Source organism: Emydura macquarii, unplaced genomic scaffold (genome assembly GCF_026122565.2).
Source record: "Emydura macquarii macquarii isolate MOO-44397 ecotype Brisbane River unplaced genomic scaffold, CSIRO-AGI_Emac_v2 contig_2170, whole genome shotgun sequence".
NCBI classification, from domain to species: domain Eukaryota; kingdom Metazoa; phylum Chordata; order Testudines; family Chelidae; genus Emydura; species Emydura macquarii.
Window position 1 is genome coordinate 53,304 of NW_027132307.1, and position 21,881 is coordinate 75,184.

General features: G+C 56.0%; 1 protein-coding gene across 1 annotated transcript; it reads left to right on the plus strand.

The window, feature by feature from the left end:
- Positions 1–14,080: 14,080 nt before the first annotated feature.
- LOC137160196 (hemoglobin subunit beta) lies at positions 14,081–15,801 on the plus strand. The gene is made up of 3 exons (XM_067558643.1): positions 14,081–14,204; positions 14,326–14,548; positions 15,481–15,801. The coding sequence occupies exons 1-3, from the start codon at positions 14,113–14,115 to the stop codon at positions 15,607–15,609; spliced, it is 444 nt and encodes a 147-aa protein (XP_067414744.1). The 5' UTR covers positions 14,081–14,112; the 3' UTR covers positions 15,610–15,801.
- Positions 15,802–21,881: the final 6,080 nt, after the last annotated feature.

Below are 21,881 nucleotides of genomic sequence, written 5' to 3' on the forward strand. Positions count from 1 at the left end.
ATGACTCAGCAGACCTGGGAGCCAGCGTTTGCAAACTCATGGCAGGCCGAGCTGCTGCCCTGCTCTGGGCAGATTGGCTGAATCATAAAATCCTAGAAGATTAGGGCTGGAAGGCACCTCAGGAGGTGTCTAGTCCAGCCCCCTGCTCGAGGCAGGACCAGCTCCCACTAAATCATCCCAGCCAGGGCTTTGTCAGGCCAGGCCTTAAAAACCTCTAAGGAGGAAATTCCACCACCTCACTAGGTAACCTGTTCCTGTGCTTCACCACCCTCCCAGTGAAAACATTTTCCTAATATCCAGCCTAGACCTCCCCCCCTGCAATTTGAGACCGTTGCTCCTTGTTCTGTCATCTGCCACCACTGAGAACAGCCTAGCCCCATCCTCCCTGGAGCCCCTTTTCAGGTAGTTAAAGGCTGCTATCAAATCCCCCCTCATTCTTCTCTTCTGCAGACTAAACAAGCACAATTCCCTCAGCCTCTCCTCATAAGTCCTGTGCTCCAGCCCCCTCATCATTTTTGTTGCCCTCCGCTGGACTCTCTCCAACTTGTCCACATCCTTTTTGTAGTGGGGGGCCCAACACTGGACACAATACTCCAAATGCGGCCTCACCAGTGCCGAACAGAGGGGAATGATCACTTCCCGTGATCTGCTGGCAATGCTTCTACTAATGCAGCCCACTCTGGGTCTGGGGAAAGCAGAGAAAATGTGCTGCCAGCTGAGCCTCCTGCAAACAAGTAACAGGAATAAATAAAACATCCCAGTGCAGAAGGGGGCTGAGACGTGGGCATAACTGGGGAGTCTCCTAGGCAGGCAGCACTGGCTCCAGAGCGACATTCTCCCCATGATCTCTTTGTCGAGGTCCCAGAATAATGTGAGCATCTGGCTTTATGCAGGATGGAGTCTGTGGGCCAGATCCAGGGCCCAACCCCAGCTTAACCGAGAACACAGAGATTCCTTTGACGCGGGTTGTGTGGAGAAAGGGGAGCCTCCGTGATCTGGCTATTCCCAGCAGTCAGAATATTCTTCGGGGCCATTGGCAGCTTGGTATCAGACTGAGCAACTTTCGGGCCATACCCCAGTTTCCCCAAGATCTAAGCACCACAGAGATGGTTAAAATCCACCTCCCGTCCATTGGACTTTCTGCAGGCACAGCTCAGCCAGGCCAGGAGAGCTAGCCCTGGTGTTAAGAAGGTTTCAGCTGAAGGGTCCCACCCGGAGCCCAGAACACCTGCAACCTGAACCAGGGCATTCTGGGTGCTCTCAAGATGAGACCCTGGGGCTCCCGGCAGGTGTGAGATGCGTTTCAGGGCAGACACCATCTCAAACGCCTCTTCCCTGTGGTGCAGAGTTTCTTTAATTAGTCAGAGCCTCCTCCTGCAAGGAAGCTGTATTGAAGAGCGGATTAAACAAATAGACCAGCACAGACACAATCCAGCTTTGGACAGTTCAGTCAATACAGGAGCCAGGCTCACACGTGCAGGGAATCGGGTTTACGCTCTGTCAGTCGGTGCATTGGTGGGAATGCAGATGAGGTCATGTTTAGAGATTGAGAGGCCAGTCTCATTTACACTGGGGCTGATGTGGAGTAACTGCACCTGCTCTCTTGGTGTCACTCTGGATTGACAGTGGTGTCAGTGACAGTGGCATCGGACCCGAGCCCCCGGCGTGTCTCAGCTGGCACCTGCGCAGGATTTACACAAAGCTTCCTGGGACTCACCAGACCTGGCCAGACCAGGGCCCCTACCCCACAGCCTGCGTCAGACAGTGGCCAGCACCAGCTGCCCCAGAGGAACAGCCAGCGGCCCTGCCGCAGGGACCTACGGGATAGCCGCCCCATAGGGCAAGTCTCCCTGTCCCAGGAGCCAGAGGCAGCGTGCCGTTGTGCAGCAGGAGGGTGTGCGGCCTAGGTTCACACGGGGACGTAGGTGTGGCAAGGCTGAGTGTTGCAGTGACACGTCCTGTGGGACCTGCTCTGGCGTGGAACCCAGCGCCCCGCGTCAGGTGCCCCGGCTGCCCGGGCGCTGTCTGGAGAGAGCCCGGCACCCACGAACGGGGTTCTCAGAAGTCAGCCCGGGAAATGCAGATCCCCAAGGTATTTAGGCACCTGATCCCCACTGATCTGGGCTGTGGGTGCCTGGTTGACAGGCTGGGGGAAGGCACCAAATGGGAACCTACTCTGGGTTTCAGGCTGCCTTCCCCCACTCTGTGGCCATGGTGCACCTGTGCAAAATGAGCCCCAGACCCATGACCCCTTCACACCGCTCTGCCTTTAGGGTCCGTAGAGTATATGCTGCTTTACACCGCCGGTGTGAGGGGCCTGAGGGTCAGTGAGCACCAGACCCCGTCCTTCTCATCTGGGCATGTTGTGCATTCACCTTGCACTGGTGTAAATGGTGCAAGGCCGGAGTGAATGAGCCCCTGGGTCCTATCTGTCTAGCCTTGTCCATCCGGCCGTCATTCACCAGCAACTGAATAGAAGCAGAAAACCGCAGGATCAGGCGTTGGTGAGGTCGCATTTGGAGTATTGTGTCCAGTTTTGGGCCCCCCACTACAACAAGGATGTGGAGAAGTTGGAGAGAGTCCAGCGGAGGCCAACGAAAATGATTAGGGGGCTGGAGCGCAGGACTTATGAGGAGAGGCTGAGGGAACTGGGCTTGTTTAGTCTGCAGAAGAGAAGAATGAGGGGGGATTTGATAGCAGCCTTTAACTACCTGAAAGGGGGTTCCAGGAAGGATGGGGCTAGGCTGTTCTCGGTGGTGGCAGATGACAGAACAAGGAGCAATGGTCTCAGGTTACAGGGCGGGAGGTCTAGGTTGGACATTAGGAAAACGTTTTTCACTAGGAGGGTGGTGAAGCACTGGAATGGGTTACCTAGGGAGGTGGTGGAATCTCCATCCTCAGAGGTTTATAAGCTGGCTTGACAAAGCCCTGGCTGGGATGATTTAGTTGAGCTTAGTCCTGCTTTGAGCAGGGGGTTGGACTAGATACCTCCTGAGGTCCTTCCAACTCTAATATTATATGACTCTATGATTCGAGAACGGATGGCAGGGGTCACCTCGTTTAGCTCCCTGCACGCTGCAGGATTTGTGTGTCTAAAGAATCCAGACAGCATGGAAATAACAGGGCCCCGTTTACCACTGTGCCACCCCAATTTTCCTGGCGTAGCTCGTTCGAACCCAGTGGAGTTAGACGGGCAGGCAGTGGAGCAACGCAGGGGCGCCCCAGACAGCACCCCCCGTGCAGCCTGTCTCCAGGCGCAGCGCGCCTCTGCTCTTTCGAGAAGCCCCGAGCAAACAAACTGGCTGTGTCTGGGTGTATCTCCAAGGGCAGCCGTGTGTCTTGTCCCGGCACCTTAATCGATGTCGCCACGGAGGGCGGGATGGGGTTAGTGCTCTCGGGGTGTGTGGCCCTGCCCAGCTGCGCTGGGAGATAGGGAGGCAGCCAAGAGAACGTGCTCCGCACAGCCAAGTCTTCAGGGTGTGCTCTAAGGCGCTGGGGGCTGATAGCCCCGCTGGCTTTCTAAACTCACACCAAGAGTGGCTGAAATGCAGCTGCTCTGCTGAGAGAGGCCAACGTGGCAGTGGCAAGAGGGGACCTAGGGCAAATCTGGCCCTATAGATCTGCCTTGTGCGGAGAAGAAGGACCCCCTCCTCCTACCTGTTAGAGAAGGAAAATCCTGCTGTGTTTCCTAGCGTTTTGCCCCCTTATCCCTGCTCCCGTCTGTCCCTGGCCGGGACAGGAGAGCACCACACACTGGCTCTCCCAGGGCCTCCCCTCAGCTGGTTTATTATATTTTCAGGCACTGAAGAAACGGGGGCTGACGTTTTGTTATGCTTGTTCTCAGTCCAAATGTGGGCATGGCTGGGGGAGCAGCATGGGCCTGGGCCCCCTGCTTGGGTCGCCCCTCACGCCGGTGGAGTGCAAAACGCTTGCAGAGCCAAAGGGTTGGAGCTTTCCACGCACTTTGCACGGGTGTTAATGATGACCCCGGGTGCGAGGTGGGGAGGCAATCAGTGGTTTCATTTACAAACCCTCAAACATGCCCAAGCGAGGTCTGGCCTTGTAGCTTGCCCGGGTCTTTAGTGACACTTGCTGAGGGATCAGTCCTCAGCCTAGCCAGGCATCTTTGCCACGTCGCAGGGAATTTGGATTAGGTCTGGGCACAGCCTGGGGCCCCTCCTGGGGCCAGGGATTCCCAGATAGGCGCCAGGCAGAGCTTTGCCGCTTCCCAGGTGGGCGCCAGGCTGGCGGCCAGTGGGAGCTGTGGGTGCGCCACGCCTTTGAAAATCAACCCTTTATTTCGGTGCCTGAATAGGTGCCCAGGCCAGAGTTGGGTGCCTAACGCCAGACACCTAAATAGAAGCGGCCCAGGGCTTCCGTTGCGTTCAGTGGCAGGGTGGAGGTGGCAGGATGGGCCCTGTGCAGCGCCATCGCCACTCTCATTGGCCCATCGTCTATGAACGCCTCGTGCATGCTGCCGAAACCACTGCCAGGGAAAGGAGGCGAACAGACGTCTCTGGCCGTGGGATTAGTAAAGTCCACCGCGCTCGCTGGGCTGCGCTAATAGCCCCGGGCTGGCCCCGCTCTCTGCAGAACAAGGCAAACGGGTCAGACGGCAGGTCCTGCTCTTTGCTGAGAGAACGTAGCTCCCGTGCCGTGCTAGGAAGAAGCATCCATGCCTTCCACGGGGGCCGGGCTCTGGGTCTGCGACACCCCTGCCTGCAGCCAGCTGTGACTGAGCCTGGCATTTAGTCCGGGTGGTTTGGACTTTCCACTCCCTCCTGCTGTGATTAATGAGCTACAGACACACTTTGCAGGCCCTGGGGTGAGAGCAGAGGCTCGAAGGCAGAGCTGACCTGCATCCGCTGTGCCATAGGCCCTCTCATTCCGAGCTGTCACCTTCCCGCCGACACCCCAGCAAAGACACCGCACCCTCAGCGAGGCTGTTTCTCTTCAATGGCACAGGTTAGTAACTAAAAAAAACCACGCCTTGACAACGGCAAATCAATTGAAACTGTGGTTGTTCGGTGTCGCCTGTTGCTGCGCCAGCTGTGTCATTCTGGGCTGGCTGGTTGTGCTGTGTTGGACCGGGGCAGACTGCTGTGTACTGGTTTCAGGCTCCATCGCACACGTTGTGCGTGGCTTTGCTAGGAATCAGGGTGCAGGACTGCGCGCGAGGTGAAACCGCAGCTGGGTCCTGGGGCAGCCGTGTGCCGCATGTCTAGACGAGCGCTCCCTGGCGCGTTGGCTAACGTGGAGTGAATGGTATGAAGACAGGACGTCAGCTCGGGTCCAGACAAAGCCAAAGAGACCTGGGCTGAGCGTGGGCAGCAGCGGGCGTGCATGGTGTGGTGGTGCCGCATTGCTCTTCTGGATCTGCCTACGCCGAGGCAGGCCAGGCTGTGACAGGAGTGGCTGGTTCACCCCGCAGTCCCTGCATTCAGCGGCGAAGGAGACGTCAATGGGACAGAGCCCATCTTGTGCCACGCAGGGAATACAGGCCCTGGCCCACGGGTGAATTGGAGAAAGGAACAAGCTACGACAAGCGTCAGTCCAAGCACCCTTGGAAGGAGATAGTCAGAGAGGCTGTACACGGCAGATGGCAGCGCCCTCAGCTCCCACTGGCCCCAGGCACCCAGCAACTCGCAGGGGCCCGGAGTCAGGAGAACGTGTGAGTCACTTCCAGTGTGTGCTTTCCTGCACCGGGCCCAGGACTGGGCCCAGGAACGCCAGCCTGCAGGCAGGGCTCATGCTGGTAGCAACTGTGCGGGCAGCCAGCGTGACAGGCCCTGAGCATCAGGGCTGGGGAGAAGTGTGTGTGTGTGTGTGTGTCTGTGTATGTATGAGTGTGCGTGTGTGTGTGTGAGAACCTTACTGACGAACTGGCGAATCCTGTAACTGCCCCCCCTGTCTTTCTCCTCCTTCCCTTCCCTGCTTTATGCCCTGAGGTTCTGCGCAGGTCATGGCAGGAGCCATGGCTTTGCCTGTCTTTTTGAGGGGTGCCTAGCACATTTTGGGGGCACTTCAGAGATAAATCATAGAATCATAGAATATTAGAGTTGGAAGGGACCTCAGGAGGTATCTAGTCCAACCCCTGCTCAGAGCAGGACAAACCCCAACTAAACCATCCCAGCCAGGGCTTGGTCAAGCTGCAGCTTTAAAAACCTCTAAAGATGGAGACTCCCCCACCTCCCTAGGTAACCCCTTCCAGTGCTTCACCACCCTCCTAGTGAAAAACTTTTTCCTAATGTCCAACCTAGACCTCCCCCACTGCAACTTGAGACCGTTGCTCCTTGTTCTGTCATCTGCCACCACCGAGAACAGCCTAGCTCCATCCTCCCTAGAACCCCCTTTCAGGTAGTTAAAGGCTGCTATCAAATCCCCCCTCATTCTTCTCTTCTGCAGACTAAACAAGCCCAGTTCCCTCAGCCTCTCCTCATAAGTCTTGTGCTCCAGCCCCCTCATCATTTTCGTTGCCCTCCGCTGGACTATCTCCAACTTGTCCACATCCTTTTTGTGGTGGTGGGGGGGGGACACAAAACCAGACACAATACTCCAAATGCGGCCTCACCAATGCTGACTAGCATCCTGACAGTCAGAAGAGTAATGATTTCTCTTTCTGGTATCCTTTGAGTGTGTATGAGAGATGTAAACTCAAGGGACGAGAAAGGGCATTTCTATCCTAATTCAGACCTCAACCCCCCTGTTTCCTCACCTCATGTCCCTTCTGGAGCTTTCCCACATCTTTAACACAAAGGCAGGAGAAAACACGGTTACAAGGCAGCTCCTAACATTCAGCTTTGTGGAGTGAAAACATCACCCCCGTCAAAGCGTGTTACTGCTAGAATTCAGGTGATGCCTGTCCTGCTGGGCAGATGCGAGGACAGCATTGCTTATATTGTTTGACATCAGTGTGTCAAAATCACATTGATTCATGTGAGACAGGCCACGGCAGGTACTGTTGGGCAGGGTGTGATGTGCTAAGTCAGAGGATCACACTCCTGTTCATGTGTGAGGTGTGAAATGGAAGTTGTGGATATATTTGATGTATCTGTATTTCACAGTGTGCTGTCTGAGGGGCGTCTCAGACAGGACGGCTGCAGAACAATGGCCTGTTTAACAGCCTGTTAAGACATTCCCAGGTGCAAGGGGCCCAGGGGGAGAAGCCAGCATCACCACTGAGTCACCAGCACCTGCTTACGTGACTCTGGACTCCATTTTGGCTCCTGTGAAATTCCACAAACAGCATCAGCTAGTGAGTTACCAGGATTTGCCCATGTGACTCTGGACTCCATTTTAGTCCTTGTAACATTGCACAAGACCGCACGGCCAGGACAGAAGGTGTATAAGGCAGAGGCCTGGGAAACCATTTTGTCTTTGTTCTGTTCAGCTGCAGACACACACCTACCTCTGGATCAATTCATTGTGCAACTGAACCGAAGGACTTAGACCCATCCAGGTACTGGATGTGAACCAGAGGAACTGTACAAGCCTGCAACTCCACATTTCTTCTAGAAAACTGATGTATATGGACTTTTAATCATTTGTATGTATCTGATTTGCTTTGACCCTTTAACATTTCTCTTATGGTTTATTCCTTTCTTTTTACAATAAACCTTTAGTTTAGTTATTAAAGGATTGGCTGCCAGCGTGGTATTTTAGGTAAGATCCAAAATTATATTGAACTGGTTCTCTGGCTGACCCCTTGGGGTCAGAGGGAACCTATTTAGTAAAGATCAGAGAGTTTAAATAACTGGTCTTTTTACTGGACCTAGTGCTGATTTGGGAGCCAGGAGCTGAAATGCAGTAAAGGGGCTGTGGGCATTTGTGGACTGGCTTCTGTGGGGATTCAGAAGCGCAGTTTGGGACTGGTTGGGAAGTCTGGCTTCAGTGCCACCCACCAGTGCTGGGAGAATCTGCTCTCCTTTTACAGCCTGCCCTGACCTAGGCATTTTCAGGTGGCTGCCCTGGGCACGGACGGGTCACAAGGAGAACGACGGATTCAAATGTATGCACAGTCACATTGTCTAGTCCGCATGGCGAGTGAAGGGTGGATCCTCACAGTGTATTTCAGAGATTCAACAAGGACAAGTGCAGAGTCCTGCACTTAGGAAGGAAGAATCCCATGCACAGCTACAGACTGGGGACCGACGAGCTAGGCAGCAGTTCTGCAGAAAAGGACCTGGGGGTAACAGTGGATAAGAAGCTGGATATGAGCCAGCAGTGTGCCCTGGTTGTCAAGAAGGCTAATAGCATATTGGGCTGCATTAGTAGGAGCATTGCCAGCAGATCATGGGAAGTGATTATTCCCCTGTATTTGACATTGGTGAGGCCACATTTGGAATATTGTGTCCAGTTTTGGGCCCCCTGCGACAGGGAGGATATTGACAAACTGGAGAGAGTCCAGTGGAGGGCAACAAAAATGATGAGGGGGCAGGAGCACAAGACTTAGAATCATAGACTCATAGAATATTAGAGTTGGAAGGGACCTCAGGAGGTATCTAGTCCAACCCCTGCTCAGAGCAGGACGAACCCCAACTAAACCATCCCAGCCAGGGCTTTGTCAAGCCTCAGCTTAAAGACCTTTAAAGGTGCTTCACCACCTCCTAGTGAAAACCTTTTTCCTAAAGTCCAACCTAGACCTCCCCAACTGCAACTTGAGACCGCTGAACCTTGTTCTGTCATCTGCCACCACTGAGAACAGCCTAGCCCCATCCTCCCTGGAACCCCCTTTCAGGTAGTTAAAGGCTGCTATCATATCCCCCCTCATTCTTCTCTTCCGCAGACTGAACAAGCCCAGTTCCCTCAGCCTCTCCTCATAAGTCCTGTGCTCCAGCAACCCTAATCATTTTGTTTGCCCTCCGCTGGACTCTCTCCAACTTGTCCACATCCTTTTTGTAGTGGGGGGGCCCAAAACTGGACACAAGTTGTGTTTGAACCTCATTAGATTACTTTTGGCCAATCCTCCAGTTTGTTTAGGTCACTCTGTATCCTATCCCTACCTTCCAGGGTATCTACCACTCCCCCCAGCTTAGTGTCATCCGCAGACTTGCTGAGGGTGCAATCTACCCCATCCTCCAGATCATTAATGAAGATGTGAACAAAACCGGCCCCAGGACCGACCCCTGGGGCACTCAGCTTGTGACCGGCTGCCAGCTAGACATGGAGCCATTGATCACTACCCATTGAGCTCGATGATCTAGCCAGTTCTCTATCCATTTTATAGTCCATTCATCCAACCCATATTTCTTTAACTTGCTGATAGGAATACTGTGAGAGACAGTATCAAAAGCATTGCTAAAGTCAAGGTATATCACATCCACCACCTTCCCTACATCCACAGAGCCAGTCACCTCTTCATAGAGGGCCATCAGGTTGATCAGGCATGACTTTCCCTTGGTGAATCCGTGTTGACTGTTCCTGATCACCTTCCTCTCCTCCAAGTGCCTTAAAATGGATTCCTTGAGGACCTGCTCCATGATTTTTCCAGGGACTGAAGTGAGGCTGGACCAGTCTGTAGTTCCCTGGATCCTCTTTCCTTCCTTTTTGAAGATGGGCACTATATTGCCTGTTGCCACAAGCTTTCAAAGATAATAGCCAATGGCTCTGAAATCACCTCAGCCAACTCCCTCAGCACCCTCGGGTGCATTGCATCCGGCCCCATGGACTTGTGAATGTCCAATCCTTCTAAATAGTCTTGGACCCGTTCCTTCAGCACTGTGGGATGTTTGCCTCCTTCCCATTCTGTGCCACCCAGTACAGCAGTCTGAGAGCTGACCTTGTCTGTGAAGACAGAGGCAAAAAAGGCATTGAGTACCTCAGCTTTCTCCACATCTTCTGTCACTAGGTCGCCTCCCCCATTCTGTAAGGGGCCCACACTTTCCCTAATCTTCCTCTTGTTGGCAACATGCCTGTAGAAACCCTTCTTGTTCCCCTTCACGTCCCTTGCTAGCTGCAACTCTAATTGTGCTTTGGCCTTCCTGATTTCATTCCTGCACGTTCGAGCCGTGTTTTTATAATTCTCCCTAGTCATCTGACCAAGCTTCCACTTCTTGTAAGCTTCTTTTTTGTGTTTAAGTTCACCAAAGACTTCTTTGTTAAGCCAAGCTGGATACCTACCATATTTGCTATTCTTTCTGCACATCAGGATGGTTTGCTCCTGTGCCCTCAATAAGGTCTCTTTAAAATACAGCCAGCTCTCTTGGGTTCCTTTCCCCCTCATATTAGCCTCCCAGGGGATCCTGCCCATCAGTTCCCTGAGGGAGTCAAAGTCTGCTTTTTTGAAGTCCATGGTTCTATCCTGCTGCTCTCCTTTCTTCCTTTTGTCAGGATCCTGAACTCGACCATCTCATGGTCACTGCTGCCTAGGTTGCCACCCACTTCTACTTCCCCTACCAAATCTTCCCTGCTTGTGAGCAGCAAGTCAAGAAAAGCACGGCCCCTAGTTGGTTGCTCCAGCACTTGCACCAGGAAATTGTCTGCGACACTCTCCAAAAACTTCCTGGATTGTTTGTGCTCTGCTGTTTTGCTCTTCCAGCAGATGTCAGGGTGATTGACGTCTCCCATGAGAATCAGGTCCTGTGAACTGGAAACTTTCCCTAGTTGAGTAAAGAAAGCCTCATCTAGCTCATCCTCCTGGTCTGGTGGTCTATAACAGACACCCACCAGGACATCACCTTATTGTTCTTGCTTCTAAGCTTAACCCAGAGACACTGAACTGGCTTATCTCCAGTTTCATACTGGAGCTCAGAGCAGTCATAGTGCTCACTTACATACAGTGCAACTCCTCCACCCTTTCGCCCCTGCCTGTCCTTCCTAAACAGTTTATACCCATCCATGACAGTGCTCCAATCGTGAGAGTTATTCCACCAAGTCTCAGTTATTCCAATCATGTCGTAGTTTCTTGACTGTGCAAGGACTTCCAATTCCTCCTGCTTGTTTCCCAAGCTTCTTGCATTTGTGTACAGGCACTTGAGATAAGTAGCCGACTGGCCTACTTTCCCAGTATGAATCGGGAGGCCTCCCCTGCTGCACCCTCCTCCTTCTGCTTCCTTGTGGTGTCCCTCTTCCCCACTTACCTACGGGCTTAGGTCTTATGAGGAGAGGCTGAGGGAACTGGGCTTGTTCAGTCTGCAGAAGAGAAGAATGAGGGGGAATTGATAGCAGCCTTTGACTACCTGAAAGGTGGTTCCAGGGAGGATGGGGCTAGGCTGTTCTCAGTGGTGGCAGATGACAGAACAAGGAGCAACGGTCTCAAGTTGCAGGGGGGGAGGTCTAGGTTGGACGTTAGGAAAAACCTTTTCACTAGGAGGGTGGTGAAGCACTGGAATGGGTTACCTAGGGAGGTGGTGGAATCTCCATCTTTAGAGGTTTTTAAGGCCCAGCGTGACCAAGTCCTGGCTGGGATGGTTTAGTTGGGGTTGGTCCTGCTCTGAGCAAGGTGTTGGACTAGACACCTGTGAGGTCCCTTCCAGCCCTAATGCTCTATGAGTCCCTCGTGTGCAGTCTAGCTGAGTGTGACATGGCTGAGGTGAGGGGGTGTTTGCATATGTCAGTGTGGATGTCGAGGTGATGTTACGATATCCAGAAGTGCACATACATGGTTTAACTCTCTGTTTTCCTGTGCTTATAAAAATATGATCCCCTAAAGTCTGCAGGGTTCTTTAGCGAGTCAGAACTCTGTGCACGTCTGAGATGAAAAACTGAAGCAAGCTCTGGCCCGCGGTGTGATAGATTTATCTGCAACGTGCAGCCTTCTCCTCGCAAGTTATCAGCACAATGGGATGCTGCTGGCCTCTTCTCTGAAAGGGGCCCCTCGAGCCGGCTAGTGGTTCCCAAGTAAAAGGAGGGGTCCCTGCGGGAGCTTGCTCATGAGGAGTTTAAGTTAGACACAGTAACACAATTGAGATGAAACAGGCCAGGCCTCAGCTGGCGTCAATCGCTGCAGATCTGCTTAGCTCAATGGAGCTCGCTTGATTTGTGCTTGCTGAGCGTCCAGGTTAATGTCTTTTAATGCAGTCCCCAAATGGCCTCTGGGAAGAGCCAGCTCCTGAGGTCTTCTCTGGGCACCCCATCCTGCCCTCCGTTACCCGGGATTAAATCCAGAGAGAGGCGGCAGACACCCGTGGGATCCGGCTGGACTAGCTGTGGAATTCCACCTGAAATTCTCCCTCTCCCCTTCTTCAGGCAAAACACCCCTTGAGCTGGCCCTAAACACATGTGGAGCCACCAAAAATCCAGGGCCTGCTTTTGTCTCCTCTCTCGGGCGGCCATATGCCCCTGTGCCCAGCGGCTGCTGACTGGTCTGGCTTTGTACCCACCTGCATTCTCTCCACACCAGGGGTCAGGCCACGGGCAGTCAAGCTCTGCACTGGAAATTGTATCCATGGCCAGATCCTGCCCTGGTGCGAATGGGTGCTCCACCATTGACGTCACTGACCTCTGCCGAGAGGCCAGCACTGGGCCTTTGTCTGCGCCAGAGGGGCCGGGCAGGCTCAGTGCAGTGTTCATATTGCACAAAACATAGCACAGGGACACCTGCACCAAGGGGCAGGTCCCTGCCAGCGGCGCCCTACGTGAGCTGCGCCCCCAGGCAGCCGATGGGGGCTGGGTCCCCGGGCAGTCACTCGAACACACACGGGGCCGCAGCCATCCTGGGTGCAAATCGGTGCAGCTCTGCCAGTTTACACCCCTGGAGGCTCCAGGCCATTTGGCTAAGGTATTCAAACGTGGGGGCCTGAAGTCAGGCAGTGAAGCCTGTATTTGGGCAGCTAAATGCCTGTCTGCCTTTTCAGAGCTGCTGAGCTCAGGGTTAGCACCTTCACAACACAAAAAACCCACCTCCCCCCCCCAAGGCAAGCTTATCGCAAGCCTAACCCCCACCACCAGCCAACTCGACAACCCCCCTTTGTCTGGAGAGAGAGCACACCTAGCTACGACTGACACCATCAGCAGCTCTCGCCGGCCAGTCTCTGCGAGGCTGTTTTGTTAGCCAGTCGTCCCTGGATGTGCAAAGTTCCCGAGGGGCAGCTCTGTTAGTCTGCTTACAGCAAAACGACGAGCGTCCTGCAGCACTCTAAAGCCCAGCCAGTTTAATTTCTGCAGGCAGACGCTTTTGTGGGTGGGTTCCAGCCTGCAGAAATCAAATGGGTTAGCCTTTAGAGTGCTGCAGGACTTCCTTGTTTTCCCTGAATGTGCAGCTTCTGCTGCGAGCTTTTGTTTTTCGGGTGTCATAGGATCACTGGCACCACAGCCCTGAGCGCCCGTTTATTTAATATGCCTCGCACGCGCGTGTGATGCAAACCCGCGCTCACACACGCGCGCAGGGCGCTTGCGGGTCGGTGGGCAGCCAGCTGCTCTGTTTGCAACAGTTCTGACCTGTCATTGCTTCAACGGCGGACGCGGGAACAGGGCAGCTTCTTCAGCTGGACACAGCCACGTTGAACCTTGGCTGTCCCAGTGAATTGCGACGGGAATGCCAGGCCTTAGGCCCACGTAAAAAAAACCCGGCAGATTACATTATTTTTCCGGCAACTGGCAGATCCATAAAAAAAGCCTGGCCAGGCCGGTCAAATACCAGCCAGGGGTAAGCCCATCTGAGCACCCAGCTAAAGGCCCGTGAAGCATGTAAGTGTTCAAAACCAGGCTGGAGCGGCACTTAACGCTGCCTGGGCTTTGGGCCGCCCTCTGTGCAGGGCGATTTTACCCCCAGGGCACAGGGCCTGTCCCAGCCGAAAGAGAAGCCAGGAGTTAAGGGGTTTGGGTGCAAAAGTCCTTTGTGAAAGCACCATGCGGACCAGGCTACAAGTGTCTGGCGTGTGCACGCTGCCTGGGGGGGGGGGCGGGGGAGTCCACCCTGGAGGGTGAATTCAGCGTCTGTTGATGCAGCCCTGGGCCCCCTGCTCCGCAGAGCACACGCAGCACAGACTGACCCGGGCAGTGGGGCGGCCTCTCCCCAGCCGGCGCGGACCCCACCCCGGGGCTGACCAATGGCCGTGCCCCCCGAGCGGGGGAGGAGCTGAGGCCCGGGGATAAAAGTCCCGCGGGGGGTCCTGCCGCTCAGTCCCGGGTTCCTCTTTCAGCCGCTCTGCAAGCGACCGCTGGCTCGTCACCATGGTTCACTGGACAGCCGAGGAGAAGCAGCTCATCACCAGCCTGTGGGGCAAAGTCAACGTGGAGGAATGCGGCGGCGAAGCCCTGGCCAGGTAGGCTGAGCCCCTCGGCGCCCGCCCGCCCCGCGGCCTCCCTGGCCAGCAAAGCCGCCGCATCCTCGGGCAGGCTGTGGTGACCGTGTGCCTGTCTCTGCTCCTGTCTCCCTCTCTCTAGGCTGCTGATCGTCTACCCCTGGACCCAGAGGTTCTTCTCTTCCTTCGGGAACCTCTCCAGCCCCACCGCCATCCTCGGCAACCCCAAGGTCCGCGCCCACGGCAAGAAGGTGCTGACCTCCTTCGGGGACGCCGTGAAGGACCTGGACAACATCAAGGCCACCTACGCCAAGCTGAGCGAGCTGCACTGCAACAAGCTGCACGTGGATCCGGAGAACTTCAGGGTGAGCCGGGCTCCCCTTTTATCCTCCCCCTTCGGTCCCCCAGAACAGGCCGGGGGCACAGGGTGGCTCTCGCGTCGGGGGATGGAGCAGGCTACCCGTTGGCAGCCCCCAAAGGTGCACGGGGCCGTAGGTGACAGAGAGAAAGTGACATAATCAAATGGCAGGTGCCAGCCCCGGATAAACAGGGGAGTCACTCGAAGAGCTCAGGAGCAATTCTGAAGACACCGGGATCCAGTGGTGCAGGTGGAAACCTGCCAAGGCTGCCTGTGCAGGGGATCTGGAGCCAGGAGGGATGCAGAGACGTGGGGAGGGGGGAGTCACGCCGGTCACGGGCGGGAGGAGGGAAGGTGCTAAGGGACGGTGCGAGGCAATCCTGGGGCAGACCAGGAGCGAAGGGCAGGTGCATGCGGGAGGTGCGCATGGCTCCGGAGAGGCAGGAGCATCAGGGGCAGCAGACGGACACAGACGGCGGGCGGGGGGTGGATGGGCTGTCAGGGGAATACGGGCCGCTGGGGCGGGCGGAAGCAAGGGGTGGGCAGCCGGACGCGGGGCAGGATCTGTGGGAGAGGAAAGAGGCTGGGCCCGGGAAGAGGGAGGAGACAGCGGCTCGGCGTGAGAGCGACGTTTCCCGGCGCCGAGAGGCGGTACGGGGCCCAGACACCGCCTCGGCCTGTGTGCAGGGCGTAGGGAGCCTATAGGGGTAGTGGTGGCCTGTCCTGCACTTGTGGGGTGGGGAAGGGTTCACCAGTCTGTCTGTCTGTCTGTCTGTCTAGCTATCTATCTCCACCCCCCCCTTGTATCTACCCCTCTCTCCCCCTGGTCACCGTGGCGGCTGGGCGCCAGCCCGTAGTGCTCACACCTGACTAGAAAGCCGTGGGGGTTTCAGAGCCGTGCTGACCAGGGGAGGCATTTTCCTCCCTTCTCCCCTGCAGCTCCTGGGTGACATCCTCATCATCGTCCTGGCTGCCCACTTCTCCAGGGAGTTCACGCCCGCATGCCAGGCCGCCTGGCAGAAGCTGGTCCGCGTGGTGGCCCACGGTCTGTCCCACCAGTACCGCTGAGCCCCCCGGAGCGACCCACCAGCCGACGAGATCCTGCTACGTGCCAGGCGCAGCTGTGTGCATGGAAATGCCCTGCAATAGTCAAATAAAAACCCCTCGTTGCAGTTGCCCTTGGCCCCTGTGTCTCTGTGCCCGGTGCGGGATCCCAGGGGCAGGGGTGGCGTGAAGAGCGGGGCTGGGAGGTTTTATAAATAGGAAATGGTTTAGCTCAGTTGCTGGTTGGTCTTTCCTGTTTCCTCACGTGTGCTGCTGCTGCTGCGATTTCCCCACGTCTAGCTACTGTCTAATTATGTCAGGAACCCCCAAACTGGCCTCAAAGTCACCCTCTGGGCAGCTCTGTTCGTCTGTAACTCCTTAAAACACGGACGTATGGGGATTTAGTCACTCGCCCCTCAGACACTGCTCCCAGTTCCTCGCCCTTTGCCTGCTTGTTTGCCTCTTTGGATTCCACTCCTGCAAACACATACACGCATAATTGGCTCTGGCCTTCTGAGACGCTGTGGTTTCCCTCTCTCCCTGGGCCCTGGGGAGAACAGGATGGCCTCCGTTGCCCTCAGCAGCTCATAACCCTTGAGGCTCTGCACTAAGACAATTACTATGATCAATTCTCATGCTTCAGAGTTTCAGCCTGTCACCGGCAGTGGTCAGGAAGGAATCCCCCCCACATGCACAATTGGCCAGTTACATTTTGGGGGTGGGTGGGGATTGCCTCTCCTGCCGCATCAGAGATCAGCCCCAGCTGGACGGGGCGGACAGATGCTCTGAGGCGACCCAGCGAATCCTTTCTAGATGCCTGGCTGGTGAGACGGGCTCAGGGGCCAACGGATCGCCAGATTTGGGGGTCGGGAAGGAAGTTTCACCAAGGCCATTTTGTCAGGGGCCTTGGGAGGGTTTCAGCTTCCTCTGCAGCCTGGGGTGCGGGTCGCCTGCTGGGTATATCTCACCCTGCCCCTTCCCTGCCATTGCAGGCCCTTGGGCAGAGACCCGTGCTGGGACAGACTGCACGGCAGGCTCCCGAGGGGTGCAGCGCTGCAGCCTCACCCCAGCCATCGGGCTCTCTGCGGCTCTGCAATGAGATGCGCCAGCGCGGGTGGGATGTCCACACGGGTACCCTGCCCCGCACCCTTTGGGTGCTAAATACACGCTGGAATTGCAGGGCGCACACGGCTTTGAGCCGCCGTTCTGCCCGCGGGACTCTGGGGTGGTCAGGGACCAGGAGGCCCAAGACCAGGGAGCTCTAAGGGGTGCCAGCCCTCCCCAGGCGAACCTCCTTCTGCACTGGAGGGCTCGACACTATGGCTGTCCCATGTGGTGTCTGCTTTGGGTGGGGGTTTTACAGCCCCTGAATACCGCTGGCGTGACCCAGGGGGGCTGCAGCAGATAGGAGAGTCCCTCCCTCTGCATCTTGGAGCTAGGGAGCAGAGAGACGTCGCTTTGGGCAGTTGTTCTTCAGCCCGAAGGGTTTGTGGCTTCCAGCTTTTCTCTGTAACGGGCAGGGCTGGGGACGTCTCTCTCTTTCCTTGTCATCAAAGCTGAAATTCTCACATCCCCACATGACTCCAGGAGCTGGGGCTTGAAGAAAAGCACCCAATGCCCCAAAATTGGCGATAAAATTCAGCGCCCTTCTTCAACGGTCCTTCCTCTCGAGGGACGTCAGCGTCCCCGGCATGCCCCACGTCCAGCACCCGCCTTGCTGTGCTTCTATCGCTGTGGCGAAGCGTTTCCCTCTTTGGTCACCACTCGGGAGGCGCAGGCTGAAGGAGCAGGGGACGGTCGCGCTCTGAATGTCCTGCGCACAGAGCGGATGGCTGCATGGTGGGGAGGGGGCTGGCCTGGCCATCAGGAGACAGGGCCTATTTCCCAGCTCTCGCCCCTCACTGCACCTCGCTGGGCCTCAGGTCCCCACGTGTGAAGTGGGCCCAGTGACACGCCTTTCCTGCCCCACTGGGCCTGGCTAGACGGACAGGAAGCAGCTCTATGTTGGTTAGCGGGGGGTGAAAACACTGTACTCCGCCCGCCAGAGCCATGCCAGCAGACGGCCTCGTGTAGACGCACCAGGCCAGCAAAAGGGTGCTTCTGCCAGGCTCGCTTATTTTGTCTGGGGACTGGCTGTGATATGACCCGTGCCCAGGGCAGCCAACTGATAATGCCAAGGTCAGGGCAGGCTGCAAAAGGAGAGCAGATGCTCCCCACGCTGGTGGGTGACACTGAAGCCCGGCTTCCCAACCAGCCACGAACTGCTTCTGATTACCCCCCACTGGATATCAAGAAGCCAGTCCACGAATGCCCACAGCCCCCTTCATTGCATCTCAGCTCCAGGCTCCCAAATCAGCACCAGGTCCAGCAAAGAGACCAGTTACTAGAACTCTCTGCTCTTTGCTAAAAAGGTTCCCTCTGACCCCAAGGGGTCAGCCACAGCACCAGATCAATGTAAGTTTGGATCTTACCTAAAATACCATGCTGCCAGCCAATCCTTTAGTGTCTAAACTAAAGGTTTATTGTAAAAAGAAAGAAATAAACCATGAGAGAAATGTTAAAGGGTTAAAGTAAATCACAGATATACAAATGGTTAAAAGTCCATTTACATCAGGTGTCTGGAAGAAATGTGGAGTTGCAGGCTTGTGTAGTTCTCTCTGGTTCACATCCAGTACCTGGATGGGTCTGGTTCTTCGGTTCAGTTGCAAGATGAATTGGTCCAGAGATAGGTGTATGTCTGCAGACTGGACAGGAGCAAAGACCAAGATGGATCCTGTGGTTTGATCTTATAAAGCCCCTCCCCAGGCCATGCGGCCTGTGGGCAGTCACAAGACCCAAAATGGAGTCCATAGTCACATGGGCCAATCCTGGTGATGCCTCTGGTGTGCCTGGGGTCCATAGTTACATGGGACAGTCCTGAGGCTTCATCAGGTAGGCTGCCTGCAATGGAGTCCAGAGTCATGTCAGCAGGTGCTGGTGACTCAGTGGTGATGCTGTTCTCTCCCTCAGGGCCCCTTTCACCTGGGAATGCCATAATGGGCCATTATGCTGGCCATTGTTCTGCAGCCTTCCTATCTGGGGTGTTGTCCAGGCAGAACAATTTGAAACACAGATATCTCAAATACATCTATAACTTCCATTTCAAATATCACACATGAACACAAGTATTATTATCTTACTTAGCACATTATAACCTTCCTAACAGTACCTGACATGGCCTATCCCACATGGATCATTATGATTCTGCCATGCTGATGTCACCAATATACTAAATTCCCCGCCACTCAAGCCAGCCCGCATGACACTGGCATCAGCGCTGCTGGCTGAGGTAGTCTTTGGCCGGTATCAGCTACTGGCAGAGGCTTTCCAGCGCAGACAAGGCCTCCGCAGAGGGGCAGGAACAGCCTGCTCTGATCTGTGGGCCCTGGAAGCCAGACTAACGCACGTAATTAACGTGTTCCTCGTTGGGGGGCTTTCTCACACACGGGCCCCACATTTGAGCCATGGCAGGCTCAGGGCGGCACCCCCAGCCCACACGCTGACCAGACTGTGGGCATTGGCCGGCTTCCTGCCCCAGCCCCCTCCTGCCACCCCTTGATCCACGGGACGGGCTCTACCTCCATACGCCGCACGCCCTCCCTGTCCCCCCACGCCTCGGCCGGTGAAGGAGCAGTTAGGCTCCAGCCCAGGAGACACGGCCAGGACCTGGCAGCATTAACAAAATGAAATCCGGGCTTTCCTCTCCCCAGAGGCCGGGGGAGCAAAGTCTCTGCACCGCTGGCGTTGCATTGCGTGGCATGGCATGGCCCCAACGCCCAGCACCGCCGTGACGCCTGATCCAGAGAATCGTAGCAGTGTGGGGCTGGACGGGACCGCGGGAGGTCGGCCAGCCCAGCCCGCTGCGCTGCCGCAGAGTGCGAAAGCTGTGCCCAGTGTCTCACCTAAGACGCCCGTGCTGCAGACGAAGCCCATCGCTGCTTGTCCTGCCCTCGGTGGACACGGAGAACAGCCTCTTTACAGCAACCGCCTGCAGCTCTGACAGCCGTTCTCGCGTCCCACCGCCGGCCTCTCCCCTCTAGACCAAACAGGGCCGATTCGGGCAACTTTCCTTTTCCGAACCGCAGGACATTTCTGATGCTCGCCTCTGGCCTTCCACTCGGCCACGTCTTTCCTGGTGTGTGGTGCCCCACAGCAGACAGGCTGCCCCAGCTGAGCGGGGCAGAGCGGAGCGGAGCACTGACTTTCTGTGTCTTAACTATAACGCCCCTGGTAACACCCCCCGCCCCGAAGGATATTTGTCTTTTTCTCAACAGCATCGCCTCGTGACTCGTGTTTAATTTGTGGGCACTACAGCTCCAGCTCCTGGCCGGCTGTGCTGCCGTCGAGCCAGCACGCCCCGCTTTGCAGGTGTGCCGTGGCTGGCTCCTGCCGACGTGCAGTACTTCGCTCGTCTCTTTGCTGACTGCCACGCCGATTCCAGACTGACTCTCCAGGATGGGTTTGAATTCGAACCCGCTCCTCCAGAGCGCCCGCAGCCCCTCCTGGCTCGCTGACGTCTGCACAAGTGCTGAGCGTCCCGTGTTCTCTGTTAGCCAAGTCAGTGCAGAAATGTTGAGCAGCCCGGGACCCAGGACTGCCCAGTCGGATAATGAGCCATTGATAACTCCTCTCTGGATACGGGCTTTCCACCGCTTGGCTGCCCACCTTAGAGTGATTTCCCAATGAGCCCGTCATGCGGGGCTGTGTCAGCAGCCTCACCGAAATCAGGGTCTCTCACGGCGACTGCTTCCGCCGGCCGCTAAGCCAGTCCCCAGGGGCAAGACCCCCATTCCCTCCAGCAGATGTGGGGGGTGGGAGATGTCACTGGCCACAGCTCATCACCCCAGGGTGAGGAAGGACCCGGGATGCCCTGCCCGAGGGGTTCTGCAGACACCCTTGCCCGCCCAGGGCTCCAGAAGAAGGCTAAGCCATGGTTTGTTTTGGGCTCAGCCAGAATATATCTTGCTTCAGTTCCCGGCTCTGTTGCAGGACCAGCCTATGAAGCAGGCGCTCCTGAGTTCCCGTCCCAGCGCTGACACCGTCTCCCTCTGTGGACTCGGGGAAGTCCCGGTCCCGCTCCGTGCCTCAGTTTCCCCAACAGTACAGTGGGGATAAAGATCCTGACCAGCCTTACGGGAGCGGGAGGGTTAATAAATGTGGCGTGGAGGCAGCCTGCTGCGCCTCTGCCGTAAGTGACTGACTTACCACGCCACGAACCGCAGAGGCTGAGAGCAACGTGCTGCCCCAGCGCCCCCGTACCCCGCTGGCTCCCCACCTGTGTCACAGCAGTGACCTGCAGCGGCTGGACCCACCTCCACCCCCACAGCAGCTCCCCTACACAATCCCACGGGCGCCAGACGGACCTAGGCTCCCGCGCTCAGGCCCTGAGGACAGAGCATGATTGGCCACGACTGGAACGTTCTGCCAGACGAGACGGAGAGAGGAAGGACTCGAGGCTAAAGCACAGGCCTGGGGCTCACAAGCGAGGGCTCAGAGTCAGCCACAGGCCTGGGGACCAGTCCCAAGAATTCCTGCGCTAAGCTGGGGACGCAGCAGTCGGGAGGAGAAGGACCTGGGTGTATCAGCTGATCACAGGATGACTATGAGCCGCCAGCGTGATGTGGCCGTGAATAAAGCTAATGCAGTCCTAGGATGCATCAGACGAGGTATTTCCAGTAGACAGGGAGGTGTTAGTACCATTACACAAGGCGCTGGTGGGAACTCATCTGGAATAGTGTGTGCAGTTCTGGTCCCCCGTGTTTCAGAAACATGGATTCAAACTGGAACAGGTGCAGAGAAGGGCGACTAGGATGATCAGCGGGATGGAAAACCTGCCTTATGAGAGGAGATTTAAAGAGCTTGGCTGGTTTAGCCTGACTAGGAGAAGGCTGAGGGCAGACATGACTGCTCTATATAACTACATCAGAGGGGTAAATACCAGGGAGGAAGAGGAGTTATTTAAGTTCACCCCAATGCGGACACAAGAACTAATGGATATAAACTGGCCATCGGAAAGTTTAGACTTGAAATGAGATGCAGGTTTCTAACCAACAGAGGAGTGAAGTTCTGGAACAGCCTCCCACGGGGAGCAGTGGGGGCAGAAAACTGAGCTGGATAGATGTACGGAGGGGATGGTCTGATGGGACAGCCTCGCTGGGCAATTGACTGGTCTTTGACTGCTGCTGGTAGAGATGCCAAGGCCCGTGAAGGGACGGTACATGGGGGGTTCTGAGCTATTACAGAGATTCTTTCTTGGG